The 25,265-nt window shown below is 39.6% G+C and overlaps 2 protein-coding genes across 4 annotated transcripts in view; one reads left to right on the top strand and one right to left on the bottom strand.

Moving 5' to 3' along the window:
* Window positions 1–531: 531 nt before the first annotated feature.
* Window positions 532–14,692, bottom strand: LOC306854288 (pre-mRNA-processing-splicing factor 8-like). Its single transcript, XM_079392169.1, has 42 exons — window positions 14,571–14,692; window positions 13,841–13,972; window positions 13,573–13,741; window positions 13,322–13,486; window positions 12,887–13,105; window positions 12,601–12,813; window positions 12,395–12,520; window positions 12,203–12,308; window positions 11,910–12,100; window positions 11,471–11,590; window positions 11,085–11,394; window positions 10,857–10,991; window positions 10,615–10,744; window positions 10,320–10,516; window positions 10,020–10,226; window positions 9,769–9,932; window positions 9,548–9,674; window positions 9,253–9,445; window positions 8,747–8,934; window positions 8,386–8,624; window positions 8,125–8,271; window positions 7,839–8,049; window positions 7,639–7,755; window positions 7,302–7,549; window positions 7,011–7,190; window positions 6,797–6,932; window positions 6,525–6,694; window positions 6,290–6,419; window positions 6,058–6,204; window positions 5,695–5,855; window positions 5,346–5,537; window positions 4,983–5,220; window positions 4,754–4,882; window positions 3,123–3,236; window positions 2,844–3,017; window positions 2,537–2,730; window positions 2,192–2,431; window positions 1,970–2,111; window positions 1,728–1,868; window positions 1,485–1,624; window positions 1,156–1,358; window positions 532–1,050 (listed from the first exon to the last, which is right to left on the bottom strand). Exons 2-42 carry the CDS (start codon window positions 13,959–13,961, stop codon window positions 896–898), a joined length of 7,029 nt encoding a protein of 2,342 aa, XP_079248295.1. The 5' UTR covers window positions 13,962–13,972; window positions 14,571–14,692; the 3' UTR covers window positions 532–895.
* Window positions 14,693–16,346: 1,654 nt separating this feature from the next.
* LOC306854289 (unconventional myosin-Ic-like) overlaps window positions 16,347–25,265 on the top strand; it is a 48,491-nt gene continuing 39,572 nt past the window's right edge. The window contains exons 1-2 of one of the 3 annotated variants that reach the window (XM_079392170.1): window positions 16,347–16,397; window positions 17,136–17,309. In XM_079392170.1, the coding sequence (XP_079248296.1) occupies window positions 17,217–17,309 (93 nt within the window). In that variant the 5' untranslated portion in view covers window positions 16,347–16,397; window positions 17,136–17,216. Of the gene's footprint in view, window positions 16,398–16,828; window positions 17,016–17,135; window positions 17,310–19,976; window positions 20,696–25,265 lie in introns of those variants that run through there. The other 2 variants (XM_079392171.1, XM_079392173.1) reach the window with 2 other exon arrangements.

Here is a 25,265-nt window from a genome sequence, read left to right as displayed (position 1 = left end):
TACAAATTAAGATATTATTGATGCAATCCGAGAGCTTTCTGAACCTGCATAGATAAATGCAACTACCGCATTCAAGGCCCAGAAAGGTAGTAAGAACATCATTAAAACAGCCCTTGTGACATCATTGGTTCAAACTTAATTTTATAAAGCTATGAGAATACTGTGCACACAAAAAAGAAACTTCATTCAACTTTTTTTTCTCTTCGGTGTCAGACTTTAACGCACAATCATGTGAGTACCGTGATCAGAACTCGCCGTTTTTTGCTGATAATGTTTGTGTGCATCATTTAGCATTAATCAAAATATACTGTCATTTTAATGAATTTATCTAATTACACTCTTTAAGGAATAAATGTGAAAACAACTTGCCATATATGTCCAGGGCTGAGCTGCTCAGTGGACTGTAACATATGCATGCAGATTGGTTTGCTCTGAAGGCATACAGTGTCCTTGCTCTTTAGATAGAACAGCTAATGTTCCTGCAGTGGACACACTAATGATTTTATTCATGAATCCAACAGAAATGGCAATGAGATCAACCTTCTTATAAAAGTGGTATTCTTTATTTAAACCCAAACTACAGTGTACATAACAGATACACAACATAGCTACAGGGTACAGACAACTTATTCTGGATTTATAAAAAACACAATGTACTACAAACAATTACGAAAAAGGGTACAGATATTTTTAGATGAGAATTCATTCAGAAAGCAAGCACAAAATGTGCTTTCAGCAATGTGCATAATCAACTCAATGCCAGGGAATTATAAAGCAATAAACAGATAATGGCATGTTTTGAGTTGCTAAGCATTTACATAACTGCAAACAGTATAGAGTGAGTCTTGGTGACAAAGCATTAATTTAGCCTGTTGGGTGTATTTATTTTGTACTATTATCCATACATATCTTCACGATCAGCATTGTAGATTTCACCCTCCTGCAGAGAAGCAAAGTTGAGGAAATGAGATGGCCTGTGAACTTCATGGTAGAACTCTTTTGGGTTGGCCAACTGTAGGTCATATTTCATGTTTGGATCATGGCGAACACCTAGAGTGAAAAGGGACAGGTTAGAAAAGCACAATGTTGTATCTGCAATTAACAGAAGGTGAAAATTCACTTCAAAATGTATAAATATATTAAGGCTATGCTAACCCATGAAGTTGTAGTTCCAGGAGACTTGGCCAGGCACCATGAAGAAGCCAAGGAAACGGTCAGACAAGAGCATTTGGACTCTTTCGTAATGAGAGGGCAAGTAACCTTTGGGGTTATTTCCCTTGTCTGTGTTTTGTCGACCCCATTCATATCCACTGGGAGTCAGCTTGTAGGCCGTCAGCGTGCAGGAACCAGGAGTGAAACTAGATAATAAAAATCAAATGTTTAAAACCCACAAATGCAACATTGAATACATGACAATGGCCAATCTTTACACTCTGGGATGTTAAAGAGTGCAGCCACAGTGCATTACTGTGCTAAATCTGTACCTGCAAGTAATAATGATAGTCTTCTCGCCATCCCAGGAAGGATTGTCAGCCATGACCTTTGCATGGGTGGTGACATCCTGAGGAGATAGCTGAGGGGATTCATTGGGCTGTGTATGGATCCATCCAAGAGGCTCCATTTCCTATGAAATTGAAGAGGCATTCAAATGGATTGATACGGCTGAGAAGACGTAGACTGCTGATAACACCAAACTATAGACGTATGCATGCGAGTAAAATACTGACCTTCAAGTACTCGTGTTGTGGCAGCTGGTTGGGCAGGTGAACCGTCTGATGTGTACCCCACTGTGGCACCATCACGATACAGCGGATTTCTTTTACCTGAGGGTTATCTGGAGGGCTGGTTCCATACAGATAACCTGCAATCTACAGGGAAAAACATATGGACAAAGGAAAAATTCAGGTTTAGAATACTTCTGAAGAGGATTCAGAAGAGAAAACATTTTAAGAAGTTGGGTTATTCTAACCTGAGCTCGCAGATCTGAGATGCAGATGAACTTCTTCAGTACGTTCTTGGGCAGGATGTAAGTGTAGCCAGTTTCTTTGATGTCATCCGATGACACGTAGATGTGGTTAGTACGCAAGTGCAAGTTGGCAGCAGAGATCGCCCTGTGAGATCAGGAAAACAGTTTAAAAACAAAGTCTAGCTGTGTTTTAACAACTATAAAGACAGGAGTTTTTTTCCACACCTAACTCTCCATTCGGTTTTGGAAGAGAAGGTCTGCGTCTCGTAGTTGCTGGTGGTGGAGGTGATAATCTCATCTCCGTGTTTGTTGACAGTGCGAGTTTGTGTGGCTGTTAGCTGAGACTGCTCCTTGGTCTGCTTCTCGATCTCAGCGATCTGCTGTCTCTGCTGGGATGGAGCAGAAATCTCCATACCCAGGATGATGTCCCTGATTTCAGACTGGGTCAAAGATGCCACATTCACACTATGGAGAAGTAAACAAAATTAATACCTGAAAAGTGGACCATTTAACATCTATACACATTTTCCGTATGCACTTAGAAGTCAGCATTTATTATCTAGTACTCACTTGTTCTTCTTGCCATAGTCAGCCAGGATGAGATCTTTGAGCTGCACCTCCACTTTGATCCACTCCTCATCGGTCAGAGTGGGCCAGATGTGGTGGGGCTCGGTGATTGTGGTCTTGTCAGGCTTCAAGATAACTTTGGCTCGGTCGTTGTTGACGTGAAGTGCTCTCAGGATTAAGATCAAACGAGAGAATGCCTAGGTAACAAAAACATACTCGTTTCAGACATTGTAGTAATGAGCAGTGCAACCCTCAGAAGCTACTTATGATTTCAGTTAGGTAAAAATTCTGGTATAAGAGCTGGATTTACAGTGTAAGAGGAGATGGTCTTCAGCCAGTCGTCGTACAGATTGAACAGGACCATCTGAGGCTCTGTGGCCTTCAGAATGAGGTCTCCAAACTTCTCCACTTTCAGACAGGCCTGGAAGGGCAACTGGAGCTCAGAGCCCTTGATTACAATGTTGGGGAAGTCCAGCAAGTGCACCTAAGGAAAACAGACAGCTGTTAACCTAAAGTTAACTGGTAATAATTTACCAGTGCTATAACACAGCTACTTTGCCTTTTAACAGTTTTAATGGGTGTTTCTAACCTCAAGAGGATCCAACATGCCCTTCCTGGTCACAATAATCTGCTTGGGCTGCTCTTCAACAGGCAGCGATCGGATCAGGGCAGCCACTTCTTCAGCAGTTTTCCACTTAGCCAGCTACAAAAACACAAATGCAACATGTATAACTCGGCAAACAGAACCACATGAGTGACTGGTTTGTGCAGATCACTAGGGATGGGTATCGTTAAGGTTTTAACGGTATTACTACTCTTATCGATACTGCTTATCGATCCGGTACTTTAACGGTATTCTTATCGGTACTTTTTGTTTTACTTTGTTTCTTTGTTCATATTCTTACAGTATCTTATCTTATGTATATAAAACACTATAAATGCCTGCACTTCATCAATTTGTAAATGCACCAGTGTGCAGGTATTTTTAGTGTTTTATATACATAAGATAAGATACAGTAACAACATGAACAAAGAAACAAAGTAAAACAAACTGACAAATACAATAAAACAAACACACAAACGAAATGAAATAAACAGTGCTTTCATTTTTCCATGAAGGTCTACTAATATTAATGTTCAGGTAAGTAATAGTTACAAACGTAATCAAATGTAAATGAGCACTGCATAGTTTTCACTGTATGTACTGATAGATTTATGCTTATTAAAGCTATAACGTTGTTCAGATTAAGAGCTGTGGGTGATTTTCTCTTTGCATTTTGTTCTTTGATTAACATTGATGGCTCAAGCTCCAGTCTGACACTTTAAGACAATATACTGACACGCATCGGATTTTCTCCCAACTGTTCTCGTCCACTTAAAACATAAGTGAAGACTCTCATAACCGGCCATTTTGACACATTGTGTGTGTATTTTTTGGCATATTTTTGTGTTATTTCGACGCGCCCGAAGCTCAAAGTGTGCTTGTCTGTTTTGGAGCACGCCGCCGCGCAGGCACACGTGCGCACACACATTTCAGCCTGAACAGCATCACTTGTGCAGATTGTACTTTCAACGTTTTACTATCAAATATGTCCTGCAATGTAGCAACAGTAAAGACGGCATTTTATAACAATCACTGATTGAGCTGATTCAGATGTTAAGTTTTGGTTCGGAGGAACGAATCCGTGCCGCTATGAAGGGAAGGGAGTTGTGCTAGAAGAAATGCGGCTATAATCCTTGGAAGCCAAAATCGAAAAAAAAAAAAATAAATACTTAGCTTAATATAACAGCCACAGGCCTAAAGTGTGAGCAGATGTTTGAATAGTTGGTTCTCTCCTCTATCATAATTAAACAGGACTTTCATGTTGCGTGTGCTGAAGCTCCGCGTGAGCGCGATCTGGCTTCTGAATTGCGCATAGCAGAAATGCATCATAGACAAATGTTTGAATATTATTGCACATAAAAACAGCTGGCGACATATATATATATATATATATATATATATATATATATATAGAGAGAGAGACACAATAAATGTATGTGTGTTTTCTTAACTTCTCCAATACCGACAGAAGTACCGATAACGTCAGAGCTTATCGATACTCCGGTCTTTCATAATTTAGCCCCGAGACCGATTTAATACCGAGTTTCGGTACCCATCCCTACAGATCACAGTAACCTTGTGGAGACAAAATACACAGCACACAGTGACAGACTTACCTGTCCAAGACGCTTTTGTCCTGCCCATACAGATGTGTGAATGATTTTCAGGAAAAGCTGTCCAGTTCTGGGGTTGAAGATGAAAATGGCTCCGTTGATTGGTTTTGTGGTCAAGTTACCTTCAAAGGTCTAAAACAGGAAGTGAAAGATTAAAATACCTGGCACACAACCTATAGAGAAAACAAGATAACACCAAAAGGGACATCTTCATGATGTTAAATTCACTTGCCTTGTGGATGGTGACTCTATACACATTGGTGTCATCCACAAACCAGATTATCTGGTTGGAGAAGAGTTCTCCGTAGTTCTGGGAAGACAGGTAAGGCTCAGTGGGCTCTGAAGAGTAGAGTTGCAAACCCTTGCGGATTCGCTCTCTCAGCACATAAAGAGCTGGGTTGGCCTTCATTATCTTCGCCATGGCCTGCTGGATCAGGGGCTTGCCTCCAGGGAACCAGTTACCATAAGCACTGTAGAGAGAGAAACAAACGAATCATACATACTTGCTGCTCTGTCGCTCTTTTAAGATGTGTAACCAAGTTGTACTTGACTTTGTCATTTAAATCGCCTAAACAATATGCTATAAAATACTGACCTGTGAAGGTTGTAGGCCAGATCAAGGGCAATCAGGACTCCAGTGGGTGATGGGTAAATACTCATGTTGTCAGTGGTGTAATCCAAGAACTTGGCCCTGGCATATCGCTCAATATCATGGGAGTCGTAGTCACCCCATCTGAGCTGAATGTCAATCCAGTACTTCTGTGTTGTGGTGCTGTCCATGACATCTCTATAAAACGAATCACAGACATTTACCATACCATACAACAGGACTATGTATGGCTTCAGTATGGTTTTTACATGCAAGTATTGTGTGCGAAATGTTTTCATTTTTCCTCCTGATATCTTAGATGGCAATGTATTCATTAATCTCAAATCACACATACTTTGAATCTGCTAGAAGTGAGGGGCGAGAGACGTTCCACTTGTAGGAGGCAAACAACAGAATATCAGCACAGGAGGAATTCATCTTGTAAGACTTCCTAGGATGGATTGTTTCTTTCTGGACAGTCTCGATCTCCAAAGCATCCAGCTCTTGGTCAAACACCTACACAGAGCAAACAAAAGTTCACTGATGGCACCATTCTGAATAAGCCATTCTGAATAAGCCATTCTGAACTGTTAGTAACAGTTCAGTCTAAAGTGTGAAACCACACATACAGTTTGCTCACATAAGTCTTGTTAAATAAGCATGAATAATATTCACTGCATAATATCTTGACCCATTTAAAGGAAGCACATCTGTTTACCTGACAGAGATCCATGACGACACTCTCATGAATCTTCTGCCACAAGTGAGCTCTGAATATCTGGATCAGAGAGATCTTGAGAGTTGGGATTTTACCATGCATAAAGATTCCAGTGAGGTCCAACTGCACTTGGAAACCCACATATACCTATAAGAACATCAAGAGAATGAGTCTCAAGAAAAGAATTTGGGGAAAAATGCTATCTAAATGCAATGGCATTTCATAGACCTACATTGGCTCTGTTGATTGTAGGAGACCACCACAAGGTGAATCGTCGATTAGGAATCTGGTTCAGACCAGATCTCTGAGCATTGGTGAGTTTCTTCCATTTCATTGACTCTTCGAAACCACTGGCCTTCTCCCTATCAGATATAAATAAATTAAAAATGTTGAGCGAATGAATCTTAAAAACATTGTCAAAAATAGCATTAAATTTTCTGAATGTTTGTCAACATAAAATGTCTTACCAGAAGAGACCCTCCCAGGTGGGGAAGTAGGTTCCCTTGAAGAGCGTGTGCTCAAGAATGCCTTCCACCCCTCCAAGTGCCTGGATCATGTCGGTACGGTAGTTGTTTAAATTCCACAATTTCCCATCATGCCTTTGGTGAGTCCACCAGAATGGATTTTGCTTCAACACCTGAAAACAATCAAAAACCATAATTAAAATAAATAAATCTAAGTGATATCAGGCACTACTTTCAACGTGCAATTCATGTTTCCCAGAAGGAAAGACTTTTACCTGGTACTGCTTGAAGTCTGTTCTGACTCTCCAGCCCTTGTCATAAGCCAGAGTGTGTCTGTCCTTCTGGAAGAGTGTGTTGATACGTGGAATACCTCTGTCCCAGGAGTCCTCCAGATCCTCCAGTGTCAAACGTCTGAAGAGTATCAAACTCATTAATAAGAATGAACGCATCAACATAATTAAGAATTGGGTTTGGTTAAGAGGACAGTACCTGTTCTGAGCAATGGCCTCCTGTCGTTTGAGGGCGTATTCGGCCCAAACTCTCTGGGAGTCAATAAACTCACTTTCCCATGGCTGGATATAGCGGTACAGATTAGGAATAAGCTGATCCTCCTCGTGACTCATACCGGAACGGAAATGAGTGATGCCCACATCGGTCTGTTTGGACCACCTGAGCAAACACAGAAGAATTTTAAATCAATCGCCTGCATCTGTGGATCCATATAAATTCCCATGAAGTTGCTAATAAAAGAAACAGTAATGAAAACTGCAAATAACTTACCTAAGGTCAGACTGTGGAATCAGTACGTGTCCCATGGAAAGCATTCCCAGTCCACCCAACTCCTTAGGGGTGTAAAACACCACAGGAGGGAAACGACTAGGCATTTTAGAGTTCAACCCAATCTTGATACGGGTTTGGATCTTATTCTCACACTTCACCAGCAAGTCCAAAAGCTCCTGAGTGTTGACCACGGCTTCACGGAAGTATGTCATTAGACCAATCAGAGCAGTGTTCCACTTGTTCACAATCTGAGAAGAGCAACATTATGTAAAACCATACAGAATTGGAAATACAAGTTTGCCATGGCTGTTTTAATGTTAAGGTTCAGGGCTCATACCTTGGTAAAGGTGGTGGACCCAGAAGCCATCAGAATCTGTCGCACTCTGTTGTGAAACCTCTGCATGGACTCATCATCTACACGCAGGAAACACTGTGCTGTCCTTTCCTTTGTTACCTAAAAATCAACACACAATTATCCACCATCCTTTCTGATGTGCCAACAGTTATTTTTAATCAATAGTTTGCAATTCTACTTACCTCGTTCTGCAAATTCCACACACCATCTTTGTGCGTAAACTCCTCATAACTAGTGCGACACTTGGGGAGGATGCGACACTCAAAGCCACACATGTTGAAGAGTAGGTTGGGGTTGTCCTTGCTGTACACAGACACAAAGCTGTTCTCCCACTGAACAGTGGTCACAGAACGAGGGAGGCGATTTTTGATGTCCCAGAACACAGCACGGCCCCTGTGTGAATATCAGGAAATTATCATACCACGTGCATTTAAGGGGTTCAGAATGACAAAAGTCTAGAGCACTTACAAGTTCACATCATGTTTCATCAGTCTCATCCTAGCATCTCTTGGCCAGCATTTCTTATTGTTGTAGCCCACAATGTTCTCATTATTGGGGTCTGGGTGCTCGGTCAAGTACCTCTGGATCAAATCCCTCGCCTCATCAGCAGAGAACCTACACACAGCAAAACCGCAAGTTCATAAAACTTGTACAACAGCAACATTTGGAAATAAAATCTCAATTTAGCACAACAGGACACGGTAGACTTCTTTTATCAGCACTACTAACCTGAAGAAGATGTGAATGCGGTCTATGTATCTGCAGTAAAGACGTATAGGATGGGCACTCTCAGTGGGTGTGTCCTGGAAGCTGAGGAAGTCATTGGGCATCTGAGGAGGTCCAGCCATCTCACTGGCTCTGTGCAGACCCAGCACCAGCAGGTCCATCACCAGCCCGTAGTAATGCACGATGAAAGAGGCAAACTGCAGGCCACGGATAATACCGTACGAGTTTGTATGGTTCATGTCCTGTTAAGATAAAATACAGATATCTCAAATCAAACAGGGCAGTGAAAGGAAATTTCTAATTTAATTTCTCAAAAGAGAGAATTTTTTTTTTTTTTACTGTATTATATATGCAATTGACAGACCTTATAGTTAATAACAACATTGTTTTTGGCCGTCATGTAATCGGCAATGTTGTGATCAACAATGAGACGCAGAAGCCTGTTCAGCAGCGTCAAGTCAATCTTCTCGTACATCTTCTCATAGCGTGACTCCAGCATGACATTGCATTCACCTTCTGCTGTCTCCCACACATCCTGCAGGTTGTTGATTCCTAGCAGAGATAATTAGTAATGTTTAACAGAATGACATTTAAATCCCAATGTCAGTCAAATATTTGCGGGGTGTTATGATCATGCCATTTTAGCTATATGGGGATGTCCGTTACACATTTTCTCTGTGTTGAATGTCTCACTTGACTCTTCGTAATGGATTTTGCCCCTCGCCACCAAACATATGATTCGCCTATCAGTCGACTATCGGCAAGATTTGAAAATTCCGATTCGACAATGAAAATCCTTAGTCGGGGACACCCTTATAATTTTTTTCTTTTTTTTAAATATAAATATATATATATATATTTTTTTTTCACCTTGACACCATTTGTACACCAGCAGTGGAGGTGGCTCTGTGTCAGCTGGTTTGATCCAGGGTGGAAAAAGTCTGCGCTTGTCTGCCTCATACCACAGGTACTGATCCAGGTATGCATCAGTGATCTTTTCCAGAGGTTCAACATCATAAACCGGCACCAAGTGACTGTAAAGGTCCATGAACTCAATGCCCACCTAGAGAGAAAAAGAGCCACTTTAAGCGCAAGCTAGGACCAATAACGGGCTAGGAGAACTCTTGTGGTTATATGAAATGTGCTGAAATTAATGTAAGCAAACCTCTTTGAAGGCTCTCTGAGTGAGGAGGTGACGTTTGATTCTGGACAGAGCCTCATGAGGGTTGTCATAGGCCTGCTCAATCAGACCCAACTCCTCACGCTGTGACTGGTTCAGCCTTGACTTCACACTAGATAAATGAACAAAGCAAAGTCAGAAAATATGCAAAAATCTAAACAAAACCAGTGCATCTAATCAGCTTGCATTTATGGGACTGGCCTGACCTGTAAGCCTCCTTGAGTCTTTCCAAAGCCAAGATGAGCAGCTTAGTGTCATGTTTGTAAGACAGAGGAGGGAAGGGGATCGGAGAGAAACGACGACTCTCCAGCCAGTGCACTGTGGTGGTGTAGATGGCCACAGCCTCCTCAGCTGTGATGTAAGGTCCATCCTATAAGATAAAGACATCACTCTTTAATGTGTTCTGTATCAGTAACAGCAGCCTGTTCAAAGACATTGTGTTACTCAAGAAATGTACCTTCAGGTAATTGTGCTGTCTCTCCTGCTCTGCCTTTAGATAGAGTCGAGTGAGACGTCCCAGGTTTTTCTTGCACACAGTCTTATCCACAGTGGCTCCTCTTCGGATTCTCTCACGGTTGTAGTGGGCTGTGTTGGTCCACCAGTCAGCTTTGGCCTTCACATAGCGGAGAATCATGTTCTCAATGGGGGTTGGAAGCCCAGGAACCTGAAAAAAAATAATGAAAATTCCTTGATGATAAACTTCCAATTTTAATCATAACATTGATGGGCAGCAAAAAGTTGATAAATAAATAAATACCTTCCAAGGGATGTTGGCCTTCCAGCATCTCCAAGACTCGCTGAGATGCTGCAAGATGGTTCTGGCCTTGTTCTGCTTGATACCCTCAGGCATCATATCCAGGATGTCATGCATCACAGCAGCTCTCAGCTCCAGATCAAAGTGAGATTCCACACGCTGTTTGGTCACAGTCTTTGCAACACCCTTGGAGTGTCGACCTATACAGCATTACACAATGAATTAGTATTTGCTATCCTTAAAAACTTTACTCCATCTTTCAAAATGCTTTTTGCATATGAATTAAAGCACATTTTACCCTCAAACTGCCTGGCCAGAAGATTGCCAAGCCACCGCTCTAGAAGAGGAGTGATGCCTCTCATGAAGAATAGCCAGACTCTCCATCCTGGAGCCCAGAACCCACAGCCTGGACCTTTTCCAACTGGGCCCTATAAAAACAGATCACTTCAGATGCAAGGCATAGCACCAATTCAAACACAATTGCAGAAAAACACTGTACTTTACAAAATGGTGTATTTGGTAGAATTGAGTGTTACTCACTGTGTTGAAGCGGTAGTAGATGAGATGCTTCAGGTCTTTGCACATTCTGATTTGCCTCATGAGCTTGTACTTGTAGCGGTACATGCCAGTCAATTGACCAACATGGGCGAAGATGTACTGCAGTCCATCCGCCAGCTACAAAGTAGGTAAAATACTTTAGTAAAGAAACAATCAGACAATGATAACAATTAGCTGCACAGAAACTGCAGTCATTATTTCATATTATACCTGGAAAGCGTCAACGTTTCCAAGCCTGTATTGCACATGACTGTCCACCACAAGCTTGCTCAAACGCAGAACCTCACGGCACAAGTGGAACGCATTCCCGAATCTGGACTTCTTACGTTCCTTTGTGGTGAGGGTTTTCACGGGCTTCAAGTTGAAGTTGTAGTCCAAGTGCAGGTAGTTGAGGTTCTTTCTGTGAATGAGCAGGTTCAGCATGTTGTAGCCCTGCCGGCACACCTGGAGGCCAACTTCTACCCAATCCAGCTTTGTGGACTGAAAGAATTTGGTGGCTTTGAAAGAGCGGAACAGGTATCTAGAACAGAAAATACAATCATCATTAAATGCATCAACATTTTTCAACAAAACAAGCTCTGAAATAGTACCCTCACCTCTTTTTCTGTGCTTTAGGTGGTCTGTGTTTTAAAGCATTCAGCACATAGTACTTCAGCAGCTTCTGGTAAGACACACGCACCTTCACAGGCTGGCCTGCAGGACAATGCTCACGATACCTGAAGGTGTTCAAACAAAAAAAGAGCCTCTATTCAGAAATTATAGTCGTCTTGTTCTTAATACTCAAACAAACCCTACATGAGTTGGGACCATTCATTCACACAGAATGCAGTTTAAAAATGTGTGATGCAGGGCAGCGAAATGGGAAAAAAAAGGCCTAGAATGCCTAGTTATGTGTGAGACACTGTAAAAAAAAAAAAAATTATGTGAACACAATGGTCAGAGACATTCTTCTAGTGCATGTTTACATAGATAAATTCAAAACTTTGAGATTGGCCTCTTTCAGTGAACTAATACAGTATAGTGTTCAATACAAACCAGTTTTTGATGAGAGGCACATCAATGGCCCGTCTGGTTCTTCCTGAGCGGAGATTAAATGGACGAGGTGCCCACAACAGTGCAATTCCATTGGCTGTGTTGTCAGTGTAGAGAGGAGTCTCCTTTAGGAATGGCTCAACATACTCTGGCAGTTCAAACTCCTCATCATCATCTGGCAGTGGCTCTTGGCTCTATGGAGAAATCAGAAGCTTGCAATTTGAGAGAGAATTTTTTTCTTTTTTTAAATCAGGAAACTTACAAGCACAGTTTAATTAACCAGTTGAAGTTCTGACCTTGACGGAGTGCCTATGAGAGATGGGGTTGATCAGAGGGTCAAAGTAGAAGGCGGGCAGATCAGGATCCTCTGTCTTGATGAACACCACGTTTGGTGTGTGGTACCTGCATGGACAATCACATATCACTGGTTCAGCACAACAAGAATTTGTATAGAACGATAAAACTGTAGGCATGATGAAGTTTCATACCAGGTGAGGTGCACATAGTGTGGCAGGTTGTTGTATAGATAAGGGAATGCAATTTTGTATTCCGTCCTGATTGGTTGTCTGATGATGATCTTGTTGATGTCATTGAACTCATTCCAGTCTTCATCCCTAAAAACAAACCAAATTAGACTTCTGGAGAAAATAAAAAGTAACGGTCAACAATGCTACAGGATGGACATGGTACGTACTGGAGATTAATGTCTCTCACTAGCGGCTCAAATTTGGGTCCCCCTGGAATGGCCATGTTCAACGCTTTAGAGGTAAAGAAAGCCTTCAAGTCAAACAAGTAGAAGTAGTTTTTATCCACCAAGTCTGTCAGCAACTGATTAGCCAATCGATACAGAGTAGACATCATTGGTAAAGTGAATTGCCAGCGTCTGTATGTGGTCCCGTTCACATATCTGTGGAAAGAAAAAAAAAATCATAAACAAGAAACAAGAAATCATACTTTTTACAACTGTCATCAACACTCACTTTGTGGAATCTTTCAGAGGTTGATGCTCATAAAGCCATTGTGCAACAGAAGAGTCCTCCTCAGCGTCCAGCTCCATCTGGATCGCCTCCAGAGGCTCAACATCCAAGATGTTGTCAGCATAATCCAACGGAGGCTCTTCATCATCAAATGGAGGGAAACGCATGCGCTTGAAGTGCCGTCTGTCTCGCTTTTCACGACGCATCATGATCCACATCGTGCTGGTGAAAAAAAAAAAAAAAACACTTTCTGTAATTATTACAGCTATACAGATTTTTTTGGGGGGGGCAAAACGGTGCAGCTCTACAAACAAGCAAATCTAGACCTATCAAAATCACATTTTTATTAGAATTTTTTTTGTCAATTTTACACAATATGTGCAGCCCTATGTTTCAATCTCTGCTGTGAAAGTCATGCCATCAATCACCGTCACTTACCCCCATTGAGCAATGTACACTGGCTCAATCACCCATGGGATTTCGTTTACAAAGGAAATAGCGCCTGTAATGTGGTAGAGCACAGGAACATCTCTGATCTGCTCCCAGGGCATGGGCATGTTCTCCAGAAGTTTGAGTACTGCATGGGGCATATATTTCAGAGCCCTGCAGACAAAAAAAAACAAAAGATTTTATTAATAATGATCACACATAAATATCAATTACCTAGTCAAATACACAAATGGTCTTACCCAAGGTAAACCCTCTTGTCATGCCGAAATTTCCTGTTCGTCATGTCACCATGATCCCTGATGATTTTGCGTACATGCTCAGGTGGCATGTCCTCTTTCTGAGCATCCACAAAGCCAAATTTCCTCTTCTCCGAGTAGCGTTTGGCCTGAAGCTGCTGCCATTTCCGAGCTACAAGTGAGGTTACCCAAACAAAAGCAAATCACGTCACTAAACTTTCAGAGCACACAAAGCAAAATCAAAGTGCACGATCAAGCCATGTGAACGCACCTTTCTCTTGCAGTTTCTCCTCAGTCATGTAATCTGGTACTGGAGCAACAGCAGGAGGAGGTGGAGGAACACCTGGAGGCATTGTTCCAGGAACACCTCTGTAGGGGAATGCAGCTGCCATGGCAGCGAATTCTGCAAAAGAAACAGTAATACACAAAATATGAGATCAAACTGCAAAGCACGAGTACTGAAACACGTTCAAAATTATAAGAAAATACTCCACTACGAATTCATTCAAAGAACCACAACAACGTTGAAGACTAAGTGAGATCTAATAAAAGCCTAAATCTGTTGATAATGAAAGAAAATCCGAAATCAAATGCAAATATTAGATACTGTATTATAAACACAATATCTAAACCACAACAATGAACGTCACCGACTAACTTGGCAATCGCGCCTGAATTATTTTCCTATCGTACCGAAACTAGCAAGCTACGGTTTATTCATTAAAAACACCATATAAACCCTAAGTAACAGGTACACTTTAACATATTTTCCAAGTTAAACTAAAAACATATATTCACATATATATATGATACGGATACATGCAACAATTTTGTCGGTTTCAATAAAGCAGGAGTTAGCATGTTAGCTTAGCTTACTACGTTACATATACACAACAAACAAAGTGTTTCCGCAAACAAGCATTAACAAAAAAAAAGTAATACTTATTTTAAAATAGGCAAATAAAAAGCTCTACGTGTTCGCATAGAACAATATAACTTACTGTATTAAAAGCGGTTTCTCGCCAGTGGATGTAGTTGTGCTCAGCGGAATGGCGTATCATGCACGTTGTGCGTAAGCGCCGAAGATTCACGATTACTTTACGTATCTAGATGACTCTGTCTCAACGGAAATGATGTGTTTTACGACACTGAACGTAAGAAAATACGTAGGGCCAAACTTCCAAATGTGACACCGGATATAAAAAGAATGGTCCTTTTCAAACTCTTTTTATTCTCTTCATTTCTATTCTGTTTAATATTGTTCCATGACTATTTTATTGAATAAATAGATAATAAAATACAGGAGAAAGAGGGACAATATTCAAACAACAAGATAAAGTAAATCAGGCTGTTTAGTGCTGTAGAATTTGAGTCAACAGAGAATAAAACTTTTCATTTAAACTATTTTAGTTCATTTTTTAAATCTAAATTGGTAAATTATTGACGTTTTTTATGTATTATACTAATGTAATCTCATTTTATAGTGAGATTATATCAATGTATCATATAAAATGTGTTTTTAACCGTTAAACGGGCAGAATATATTATTGTGTTATTAATTTATTGTTATTTTTCACATATTTCTTTTTTTTTTTTTTACTTGTCATTTGACCTAGTCTTAAGTATTTTTCTCAGAAATACTATCTTTTCCCTAGACTTTTATATGTTTAAATCCTAACTAGTACTAAAGTCTGATTTGAAATTTACATAAAATAATGCACTTATTACATAAAGTAGGTGGTAAACAGGCCTAATAAACTTAAATATTTACATTTAAAGGCCCACGTAAAATTAATGATTTTGAAGATTAAAATAAATGTAAAAAAAAAAAAATTAAGGAATAATAATTCAATATTCTCGTTGCATTATGCATGAATTATTCATTACTTTAGAACTGTAGACGTTACATAACGCGCCCAGCAGGTGGTGCTGCTGTTAAGTATATTGGTCATCATCAACCATCCATTCAATCAGACTATCGTTTAATCCCTGCTGCTTGCAAATAAATTAATACGTATTTAATTAAAAAAATAGTACAGACCCAAAACAGATCCAATCTCTTTGCAAAATAAGCAATACCATGGCCACATTTTAAGGGAACAGGAAAAAGTACTTTTGTATGAGAAAAAAATACATTGAGAGTTGTAGCTATTTATTTAATTGTTCAGATTTACTGTTCAAGTCACAAGAAAAACTACAACTTTTGAGAAGAATACTGCAGAGACTTGAGAAATGCTGCATGTAAAGTTGCAAAAGTATAACAGAGGAAATGGGATGCCACTGAAATATGCGATGCTTCCTTTTCCTCTAAAATAGCCTAGTAGTTGCCAGTAACATTCAAGAGAGCTATTCTAAATGGCCTCTTACATAACTCTTACAGTACTGTTTACCAGGTTAAAACAGTTATAGTCATCCATTATCTTTGCCCTGCCCTTCACCCATTCTCATCTACCACACCTCAAATGATCCCATGATTTCCCTCTTCTACAAACAGGATATCATTACTCCAGTATTCTGAGTCTCTTAGTCTAAACCAGCTGCAGTTCTTATGTGTTTGGTGGAGATCTTTCATTCAGTTTGTCACTTCTCTTTGCTCTTATGCTGACCATCTGTTGTTTTTAGTGATCACAGCATGCTATATACAATCAAGACAACTAAAGTCATTAAACTGTCATCATAATCAGTCAGTTTTATGTAACTCACTAAATGCTATGCTGACAGAGATCTGTGTCTTTACCCAAATTTAGATCACACAGTGCCCTGGGATGCCAAGGCCACTCTTTCCTGTTGATGCCCAGAAATCATGAATGTCTCAACTAATGTCACAGGTCAGGGGATGTGTGTCTCTGTCATTTCCCCTCCAACAAGCTATATTTTTACAGACACGTTCAACACTGACAATCACATTTTCTGGGAATTATGTACTTAAAAGCACTCAAGAGAGACAATGTGTTATTTGTAAACAGATTTATTTGTAAGAGGACCTCCCCAGCAAACACCGAACATTCCCCTAACATTAGCGTATGGTTCTAGAATTAAGAATGAATTAATTCTAGTAATTACAATGAATTATTATTGTGGAATGTGGAAAATAAAAATATTGTAGATAGATAGATACCCCCTCCTTTCCTCCCAAAATGATATTTCCTTTAACTTGTCATCATCAAAATACAAAGGAAAGTTACTATTTTTTAGAAGCTGGGGGCAGTAACGTGTATCTGATTCAAGTATGTGCAAGGGAAACAGAGTGGGCTTCTCCGGTGTTTACCCTGGGAATCTCAAGGACAGGATGCTAAAGGCTAGAGGAAGCCCTGATGGCAGACTCTCAGTGCTCAGAGCAGCTCAGCGTGAGGAATCTTAAATTAGTGCACATCTGGCTGCGAGACGAGCCCTGGACACACTTCACACATCTATAATAACTTCCATTTACTTTCTTTTGGCAACAGGTTAATTCTACTACAGCACTAAACAGCCTGATTTACTTTATCTTTCTTTGATTTACTTTATCTTTCTTAGTTTTTTATCTTGTTGTTTATGAATATCGTCCCTCTTTCTCCTGTATCCAGCTGAGCAGAAGCACCAGTGAGGGTTGAAGCGCCCCTCACACAGAGTGAGGAAGGACACTCGTACAGTCAAACAGACACAACATGATGGAGCTGAAGATACAGCTGATACCCACAGGAGAAATCATACTGGCTCCAGGGAAAAATGGAGAGTTTTACTGCCAGGGCTGCACTAAGGTAAGTCACTTTAGATAAAGCTTCTTCTAAATGAATGCATGTGAATGTACTAATAGTCTTCTTTGCTGTATCAGAAAAAGATTCAAAACTAATTTGCATAACTAAATAAAGAACTGCACCCAGCAATTGCTTAACAAATTACTTTTTGTGGTAGCTGTCAGGATATTTTAGGTTCAACAAAGCGTGCCCTGAAACAAAGCCTCATTAGAATTTTCCATGCTAGATTGTGATTGTCAGCACATGCCTGTTTATAGTAAAGCAACCGCAAGTAATAGAATAATGAATATGTGTGCTGTTGATTATGGTTTAGATTATGATTAAACTTTTGAATGAATATCAGACTACAACTTTGTTTTCTACAATACTCGATACACTGATCCATCTCAGAACTGTATGAGAAATGATAGAAAGCAGTTGGATAGATGGCTTTTGATATGGAGTATATAAAGAGTTCAGATGCAAAAGTCTCTAAGTGCCGTTTGAAATTTTCTTCTAAAATGAGCATTTTTATCAGGCTCCTATACCATTTTAGTGAAATAACTGAACATAAACATATGGAGCCTGATATGCTCATTTAATCAAAATATTGTATCTGTGAGAGGCTTTTATTTGATTTTGAGGAATGGGTCTGGATTACTCTAATTAATAATAAAACAGTCCAAGGAATGTGGGTGTACACTAAACTCTGTCTGTGTGCAAGGCAAATTACCATGAACTCTGACAGATGTTTGAATGTTTCTTATGGATGGCAATACATATTTCTAATCTGGTTGGAAAAAGGAAAATAGCTCAAACCCCTTTAACTCAAATGTGCACTCTTTTTTCTTTGTCTGTTCTTTGTGACTTGTTTTGTTCCGTTTGAAGAACTTTCTTCATGGTTCATTTAGTCTAGTGTAATACTGGAATCTAGCTGATAAGAATCTGATTTGCGCATATTTTGTTAACCAAAAGCTAATTTGTGAACCACTTGAGTTTAGAGTCCATTTATTAGCGGTTGGAATGGAATGCTACTTGGATGAGGAAATGACACAGAAAATTCCGGAAAAGCATACTTTTCCTGATTTTCTGGCAAGGTCGTGTCACCCTTTCTGGGTGTGTTTGAGTTTGAGTGAGTTTGAGATGGAAAAAGAGAGGGAGGTGCATTAATAAGAAGAATTAAGAAACGCTGTACTATTATTAAATAACTGATAAAGGCAGGAACAATAACTTTAATGCCCATTTCCACTCGACCGGTGACGGGAGACACGGACACACCCTTTAGCATAGCCTGTCTGTCCCACATTGCCTTGTCAACAGGATACAACCTTTCCTCTCCGTTCAGCCGGTGCTTAATGTGCTTTATGTGGGTTTGGTGGTCTGAATGTTGAAGAGCACAAGGGCAGAATCGATCACTCCACCCTCTGGCTACTGCATGACACTGAACTTCACATGCATAATCAGGGGTGAGGTCACCTTGACAGGGGGGATTTTGTTTCAGCAGTGTTTATTGATGCTGTCAAATGTTTAGACATGGCTTTCCTTTCACAGGGCATGTGTTATCCAGTGTGTGTGGACTGAAAAAGAGATGCTCAGAATGAATGGCTGTGATTTTGTGACTGTGAGTCACATTGGCTACTAGTAATACATAATACATTTTGGTCCAGTCAAATCAAATCTGAAAGAATTGTTGATTTGACCATTTTAGTTTTAGATCAAAAATATATTTTTAGCACATTTAAAGTTTACTGATTAATTTGAACACCATAAGCGTTCAACAGGGGGTCTTCAGCTTCTAAGGGGTCAGAATCAGTAATGCAGGGAGTTTCCTAATTATTGCTAAAGCTCAAATTAATTGTTTTTGTAAAAAATTAATAAATAAATAAAGTTAGCTAAATTTCAGTTAAATGTTTTATTGCCCTCAATCATTAAAATGCATTTAGTAAAAATTAAAATGATTAAGTATATGACTCTACCTATTAATAATGATTATTTCAATGGCTTGGCAATCTTGAAAAATGCATTATATTATTGTATATGCATTCATATGGCATGTTATTATAGGCCAGATTTATAGGCCATACAGTATGTAACGCCTACTTCTTAATATCTCCAGATTATTATAGCGAATTAAAACTAAAACTATTAATAATCATTACTTGAAGTAAAATTAACTTATTTTCTTTCAGCTATAGTTGCCAAGCCTACATCTCAAATTTTCATTGAGTTTAGCTTGGCGTAGCCTAAAATAACTAAAACTAAATCTGAATTAATAATGGGAGAAAACCAATATCATAAATATATCATAATATGGACATAAAAACTAATAAAATGACAAAAAAAAATTGAAATGAAATGGACCCTGGTGTATAGATTCATTGTAGTATCATTTAGATACTAGGGGGGCATTGAAAAAGATTGAAGACCTCTTGTAATACAGTATTTGAAGGCCTAATGGTTAGAGAGTCGGACTTGTAATCCAAAGGTTGCGGGTTCGAGGCCGGCAGGGATTGTAGGTGGGGGGAGTGAATGTCCAGCGCTCTCAATACCATGACTGAGGTTCCCTTGAGCAAGCACGAATTCCGAGTATGGGTCACCATACTTGACCGTATGTCACTCTTCTGAATTGTCAATAGAGGGCGATATAACGCTAGCGTGCTTTCGAGTAACGCCCTCCTTATCTAAAATGCCACATGTCAGCAATCATACCGCAAGAGTGATATATTTGTGACTTCAATCTAAAATTACATATAGAAACGAGTATATTCGTTCTGAATTAACGTATGAAAACGTTACTTATGTGAGGAAAGTAAGCAGTGCTGTTGTTTCTGCTTTTAAATAAAACAAATCATGTAATGAATGAAATAGGCTAGTTTTAATCAAAACGCACTCTACGTATTCATTAAACGGTCTTATTTTTATTGAGATGAAGTGAAAGTTCAGGATATACATGTGATACTGATTTTATTAGTCGTGGGATTGCTCGGGAACTTCCTGGTACAGCGTTCTTGTGAGAGAGAGAGAGAGAGAGAGAGACGGAGAGAGAGAGAGAGAGAGGGCGGGTGCCGGCTGCTAACACCCGTTTCAACCCATTACTGAGTACGTTCTATGGCACAGTACTCACATTAAAATAGAGCATTACTATCTGTTTTTTTTTAACACATACATTTTCAGCAGTCATTTTTACTACATCTGCTTAAGTGACCTAGACAACTGCAAAAGAGACTTTTCAGTGTCCCACTGAGTTAATTGTCGTCGGTGGGATTCACAGAGAAGGGAAAGGTCCAGATTACAGCTCAAGTTTGAGAGCAAGTTTCCCATCACTGCTGGGTTTCTCTTATGCAGTATTACAGTGAGCGACCGGTGCTTCTGGACGCTGTAGGATTTGAAGTCGGCGTGCTTTAATCAAGGTAAGTGCTTGACACGCCGTTCATTTCAAACTCAGTTTATGCTTCATGAGTCGAAATATGAGTTTTGAATTCACACGTGAGTATGTGAGTCAAGATCACGTTTCTTAAGATTGGTTTCTTGCGTATTTGAGATGTCCGGTTGATAAACGAGTCGGATCTTTTCAATGAATTTGTTGAACCACAAAACCGGACTGAGCAGTTCTCTCTCGGATAAGCTTTGATGGTAAGAGCATTTAAGCCGAGGAATAAACGATGGCTATATAACGTTAGTTGGCCAAAGTAAAACAGACATATTAATAAAATGCATTTTGGTTACAAATTTTTTTGTAACCAATGACTGATTCGCGGAAAAAACACTTCTTGCTCATCATAGGTTAGTGAGTTCCCTTGATAGACAGCATTTTTGGGCGTCATAGGCGAGTGGTAGCTCACTAGGGTTTGTTGCACAGCAACTGTCATGTGTCTATATGACCACATGGATCTTACCTGTTATGCATGAAGATTATACAAGCAAACCCCCAGCTTAAACGTGCAAATTTGTTAGGGAGTGATTTGGGCTGCTTCAGACCACTTTTTTTTCTAGGACTCCTCATGATGGAATGACAAGGGGAGTTAAAGGAGACCAGCTGTTGATTATCTGTCATTCCAAACTGACCTCCCTCAGTCCAATTAAATTAGAAATTCCACTGGAAATATACTATCAGCCTCACCCTGAGAGGCCAAGCTTGTAAAATTGTGTTGAATGTGTTATATTTACAACACAGGGCAGATATAAGAGGATGTTTCTTTCACTTGTGCTGCCAGCTGAGCAGCACAGCGCTGATGACATCCTAAGATCGTTGTCAGGTCATGTCCTCAAGTGTCCTCGCTCACATCCCACCCTTGTGTATTATTCCTTTTTCCATGTGTTGCAAAACCTAACGAAGATGCTGTCAAATGAAATGGATTGCTTACAGTGGGAGATATATTTTATTGTGCAACACTGCATGGATGGTGTAACTAGTATAACTGACAACAATTAAAGCTGACAGTTGCTTAGGCTTCTGTGAACGGATGAATAATGGTATAACAGTCATGCTTTTGGTGTTTGTGCTATGCATTTTCCAACAACGGTGTTGTCCTACAGTTTTTGGAAAACAACAGTGTTTTTCATCTAGAATGATAGTGTTACAAAATACTAATCTTGTTAAGACATCCCTTCAAAGTTGATTAAATTAATACTTCACCCCAAAATTAAAATGAGCTGAAATGTTACTCCCTTAGGCCATCCAAGATGTTGATGAGTTTGTCTCTTAATCAGAACAGTTACATTTTAGCATTACATCTCTTACTCGCCAGTGGACCCTCTGCAGTGAATGGGTGCTGTCAAAATGAGAGTTGATAAAACATCACAATAATTCACAAGTAATATGCACAGATCAAGCAGTGTTTACAAGTGAAAACGGTTCTAAACAAATATGTTGATGGATTTTGATGTGAGAGGACAACAGGCAATTCACTTTTATGGACTTGTATTTTGGCCAGAAGTGACTGTCTGAAGTTAAAATGCCTTAATGATAGATTTTTTTTTTCTTGCAATCACTCAGCTTTTCATTTCACAAGACATTAATTGATGGACTGGAGTCGTGTGGATTGCTTGTAGATTATTGTGATGTTTTTATCAGCTGTTTGGGCTTTCATTCTGACGGCACCCATTCACTGCAGAGGATCTGTTGATGAGCAAGTGATGTAATGCAAAATTTCTCCAAATCTGTTACATCTGAGTACATTAAGTAAATGTAAATTTTTGGCTGAACTATTTCTTTAACTCAGGGTTGTAATTGATAGTGTCGACTGTGACAAAGGGAGGTACTTTGGGATGGAGGATATTTTCAGAGCAGCGGGATTCTGGTTTTTGGTCAGAGGCCGGGAGACTTTGTACTTGAGCTATTTCCCAGCTGTCCCAAGACAATTAACTTTCTACATCTGTCAGCAGTGAGCAATACAAGTGTGCAGTGTGTGTTCACTTTTCCATCGTGCAGCTAACTTTGTGTTAGACAAAAAAAAATGTGCTGTATCGGCTGTTGAGTCTTCTTGTTTAGTCTGTTTCTTTATCTTCCAATTATTCTCCAGTCATCGTGTTTATGAAGATGGTGAGATTGCGGAGGAATATTTGGTTTCGGGAGGGCTGGTGACATATGTGGCTGTGCAAACCCAGCCCTTCCCTCATTGCTGGTCTGTCAACCAGCCAGCTGTCAATGTGTCCCAGAGAGATCTCAGAGGGGATACACCTGTGTCTGAAACACTCAGAACAGGAAGTTCTCAGGGTTAACCAAGCACATAAACGTGTCTCTACCATGCATTAATCTGAAGTTACGTTCTGTGCCTTTTGAGTGTAAATTTGTTGTAGCAGACGCTTTTATATGAACTTATCCCTGTTTACATTGTAACGCATGTTGCTGAATGATTCATTTGTCTTTGTAATCTTTCGTCATACTATTAAACTCTTCAGGTCCCACACTGCTTTTTGTTCTCGTTGAATATCCTGTTTTGGAGATACGTCACATCGCTGGGTTTCGAACGTCTTTCATAGTTGCTTTAAACATTTAGTCTTTTGCTCAACATTGCAGAGTCTTTCTTCAGTTGATAAAAGCATTCGTGTAGTTGTGGTTTGAAATGTTTGCATAGAGGAACAGAGTATGAGTGGCAGTAGCCTTGATAGCTTATTTGTTTACAGCCTAGTAGGTTTTAATGTAGGTTTTAGTGTGAGAACTAGATGGAGATGGAGGGAGCAGAGGGTAAGAGAGACTGTAAACATCTTGATGCCCTGTGATCAGTCGTGAGCATATTGTAGGAGCTGCAGTTTTTCTTAATTTAGCTGTGGCTTTTCCACTTGAAATTTCCCATTGAGGGCCTTGGCCTTGGACTCTAAAGCTCTAAAACTGAACTGGTCTGGATGGCTCATTTGAAGGGTATTTCAAGATTCTTATTTATGTTCATTAAAAAGTACTATGACTCTACTATGGCTCAGGTACTTGGATGTACAGTGGCCCCAAAAGTATTTGGACACTTAAACTAAAAAGTATAGGGTGTAAAAGTATAGTGAGATTTGTTTTTTTAAAGAAATTAATACTTTTGTTCAGCATTGGTTGATAAAAAGTGACAGAAATATTTTGTGAAACCTAATCTTTATTCTGTGAAATATATTGACTGAAAAGTGTTTTTTTCATTTTATTTTATTTTAATTTTTTAAATTAATGACACTTGTTTTTATATTTTGTTAAATAATAAATTAATTATACATTAAAAGTGTCCAAAAGTGGCCGCTGTGTATCATGATAATAAATGATTACCATATTCACGTACAGTCATACTTTAAAACTCAGAAGTAGCATGGTACTTCAGCTTGACTTATCAAGAAAAATGAGGCATATTTGCTTAGCAGAGAGTCAGTCGAACATTTTCTCTTATTTTCATAAATTGAGTGGACTGACTGTCATTTGAGATTCCACATGTTTACCCGCTCATATTACTCATCTTGTGCTGACTGTGTGGTTTGGGAGCTTAAAATCCTCGCTTCGCTTAGTGACACACATACAAAGACTACTGATTAACCTGATGGTGTGAGATATTCTGTAATCCATCTGGGATCCTTTCACTCAGGCTTATAGTTTGTCATGACTGACAAGGGCGAACACTGTGTTTGGAGTCGAGGGATTATTATAACACCAACTCTCATTACATTCCTTCTGACAGAGGTGCACTTTGAGATGAAATTTCAGCGGTGAATTGCATCTTTTCACCGTGCCCCCATCAGGTTGTTCATGCCTGTTTGCATTCATTGTGTTCCAGCACACATGCTTCACAGGCATGAACAAGTCAGGCACCCTGCTCTAGTTCCTTCTAGACACGATGACCTTTGTGACCCTCGCAAACTGTAGATAGAACCGTGATGCCCTTGAAACATGAGAACGAAAGCCATTCTGTGTTATCTGGTTCATGGTACCATCCTTCACATGCTTATGTCCTCATCCTATTAACCGTTCAGGATAAATCAAGTTTTAGAATTCAATAATGGTCTTAATCAAAGACCTTTGAAGTGAAAACTTTATGAGCTCCCTTCTCTTCTCACGATCACTTTGAGATTTGTAAGTCATGGGTTAACCTTTAACCAGGCTCTCTCCTGCATGAAGATAAGTCATGCAATCCAGGCCAGGTGTGGCCTTGCACCGACCACAGATATATGCATATTGTGCCTGAGTGCTCCAGCGCTGTTGGTAATTTTTATGAATATATTGTCTTCATAGGGGTGGTGAATGGAAAATCAATGATTGATTGAAAACAGTATTTGTAAGATCATTTCAGAAATGCACAATTTGTCACTATATACTGCACTTACACTATGTACTCTGTCAAATGAAACAGTTTAGACTACATTCAAGCAGGTGCTGTTTTCCAGTTGAATTAAATAATGTTTCAGAGGTGTGATGTTACTAAATTTATTACAAAACATACTACTGCAAAATGGGATGCAGCTTGAGAAAAAAATTAGTTGGTATTTACAGTCTACACTGTATACTAGTTTTACTTA

Source organism: Barbus barbus (genome assembly GCF_936440315.1).
Source record: "Barbus barbus genome assembly, chromosome: 34".
Taxonomy (NCBI): domain Eukaryota; kingdom Metazoa; phylum Chordata; class Actinopteri; order Cypriniformes; family Cyprinidae; genus Barbus; species Barbus barbus.
The sequence above is the reverse complement of the archived record's forward strand: the minus strand, read 5'-3'. Positions and strand labels throughout refer to the sequence as shown.

What these genes read in the sequence shown, in the direction of transcription:
- LOC306854288 (XM_079392169.1), bottom strand. Translation starts at nt 13,961, where the DNA reads ATGGCAGCTGCATTCCCCTACAGAGGTGTTCCTGGAACAATGCCTCCA. An exon ending in TGTGGAATTTGCAGAACGAG is followed by an intron (nt 7,756 to 7,838) that starts GTAAGTAGAATT and finishes GTTGATTTTTAG; the next exon opens with GTAACAAAGGAAAGGACAGC. An exon ending in GAGGCCATTGCTCAGAACAG is followed by an intron (nt 6,933 to 7,010) that starts GTACTGTCCTCT and finishes GATACTCTTCAG; the next exon opens with ACGTTTGACACTGGAGGATC.